General features: G+C 41.8%; 2 protein-coding genes across 2 annotated transcripts in view; both read right to left on the reverse strand.

The window, feature by feature from the left end:
- LOC106883887 (integrin beta pat-3-like) overlaps positions 1 to 1,271 on the reverse strand; it is a 57,679-nt gene extending 56,408 nt beyond the window's left edge. Inside the window, exon 1 of the mRNA XM_014935026.2 lies at positions 1,177 to 1,271. The gene's annotated coding sequence lies outside the window, so the exon portion shown is untranslated. The remainder of the gene's footprint in view (positions 1 to 1,176) is intronic.
- Positions 1 to 2,361, reverse strand: part of LOC128250967 (integrin beta-1-like) — a 98,399-nt gene that overhangs the window by 3,851 nt on the left and 92,187 nt on the right. The window contains exon 10 of the mRNA XM_052977124.1: positions 1,177 to 1,251. Coding sequence (XP_052833084.1) covers positions 1,177 to 1,251 — 75 coding nt within the window. The remainder of the gene's footprint in view (positions 1 to 1,176; positions 1,252 to 2,361) is intronic.

Genomic DNA, 2,361 nt, shown 5'->3' on the forward strand with positions numbered 1-2,361 from the left:
ATATATATATACATATATATAGTGCAGCCGGACGATGGTCGAAACAGAGTAAAAGTAAGAAACGAAACTCTGGTTTCTTGGCATGAAGATATTGGCAGAGTTACCTCCCTTAAAATGACTACTTTTCAATCGTCACAGACAGCATTACAATTCTTTGTTTAGTCAGAGGAATTCCAGTGAGAAAGATGAAGGACAGAAGAAACATTGAGGAGGGATCCCAGAACCTTAGCAAATGTGACGGCTTTTGTTAAACAAATGAAAGCTTCTCGAAACATTTTTCTCCCTGGGTCCTATACATGAAGTTGAGCCTCCCTACAAGCTAATCTTGTGTGTGACATTCACTACTAGAGGCTAGTTCTAATCCAGATTCTTTATAATATTGTAATTCTTTCAACAATAGGCACAAGGCCTGAAATTTTGGTGGCTGAGAGCCAGTCTATCATGTCGACATCGTTGTTTAACTGGTACTTAATGTCATCAACCGTGAAAGGACAAAAGGGAAAGCTGACCACCAACCGGTCCTTGGCTGCCTTTAAGAGAGTCCATTCTGTTGTCAGCCAGTTTAACACTTCCACCTGGTCTTTGGCTATCTTTCAAAATGTCCACCAGGTTGTCACCCAGTTTAATGCTTTTGTTACCATATTCCTGTTGAGATGCTTTGTGTCTCTCAATTAATTTTAAATACAACAAAGAATTTAGCAAAATAACTTAGTTATCATTCAGCTGGTGTTAGGAACATAAATTGTGACTAAGGTTTGGTGGAAGATTTTAATGCAAAACTTTTGAAAACAAGACATTTGTACTACAGAGCCAGAGGTGGTTTCAGGTGGGTTGGTATCAAAAGGGTTAATACCACCATCTGGTCCTTAACTGCCTTTAGCAGAGTCCATTCTGTTGTTACCCAGTTTAACACCACCACTTGGTCCTTGGCTACTTTTAGTAATGTCCACCATGTTGTCACCCAATTTAACATCACTCCCTGGTCCTTTGCTACCTTTAGAGGTGCCCATTCTGTTGCAAGCATTTAAACCAGATGTCCAGGCTTATCATTTCTTCCAACAACCTACCCAGGTGCCTCAGAGAACCTGGAAAGGGTTTTTGGATGCCAGTCCTTTCTTCTCTGGTAAAGCCAAAAAGAAAATTTAAATAAAAAGCAATCAGAATTAATTGTCTTACCTGAGCTTCTGCTTTGGTGTACTTGTTATTCGTTAAATGGCACAGTCCATCGTTGGGTAAGACAAGACCACCCAGCTGCAAGAGAAAGAAAGTGGTTTAAGATTGATTAAAATAGCACAATGCATAAGTTTCAGGTGAGGGAGGGGCACATGTGATTAAATCTTTCATGTCTATATTGCCTATAACTAATTGTTTAGCCCTAGGACGGGATGAAAAGAAAAGTCGACCTTAGTTAAATATGAACTCACAATGTAAAGATGGACGAAATGGGCCACTAACCATTTTGCCTGGCATGCTAACGATTCTGCCAGCTCATTGTCTTATTTCATAATAATAATAATAATCATCGTTTAACGTCAGCTTTCTATGCTGGCATGGGTTGGACGGTTTTACTGGGAACAAGTGAGCCAGATGGCTGCACCAGGCTCCAATCTGATCTGGCAGAGTTTCTACAGCTGGATGCCCTTCCTAATGCCAAACACTCCAAGAGTGTAGTGGGTGCTTTTACGTGCCACCGGCACTAAGGCCAGTCAGGCAGTACTGGCAACAGCCATGCTCAAATGGTGTTTTTTATGTGTCACCTGCACAGGAGCCAGTCCAGCAGCACTGGCAACGTCCTCGCTCGAATGCTGTTTTCCACATACCACCGGCGCAAGTGCTATTAAGGCGACGCTGGTAACAATCACACTCGAATGGTGTTTTTACGTGCCACTGGCACAGGGCCACACAGCGGCCCTGGCAATGATCATGTTCGGATGGTGCTCTTAGCGCTCCACTAGCACGGATGCCAGTCATGCAGTGTTGTCATCGAATTTTGGCACAAGGCCAGAAATTTTGGGGAGGGAATAAGTTGATTTCATTGACCCCAATACTCAACTGGTACTTATTTTATCAACTCCAAAAGGATGAAAGGTAAAGTCAACCACAGTGGAATTTGAACTCAGAATGTAAAGACAGACGAAATGGTTCTCTGGTGATTTTGGAGAGTTGAAACGAGAAGGTCGTCTTGGTGAGTTTTTATTTCAGAATGTACAGAACAAAACATTTTTTGAAAATTAAAAAAAATACAAAAGCTATGAGCAGTCATACAGAATCTTCTTAAGAACTATGTTGAGGGTATGCATGTCTGTGGAGTACTCAGCCACCAGCACATTAATTTCATGAGCAGGCTGTTCCATTGATCGG

The sequence above is a fragment of the Octopus bimaculoides genome, chromosome 27, assembly GCF_001194135.2.
Source record: "Octopus bimaculoides isolate UCB-OBI-ISO-001 chromosome 27, ASM119413v2, whole genome shotgun sequence".
NCBI classification, from domain to species: domain Eukaryota; kingdom Metazoa; phylum Mollusca; class Cephalopoda; order Octopoda; family Octopodidae; genus Octopus; species Octopus bimaculoides.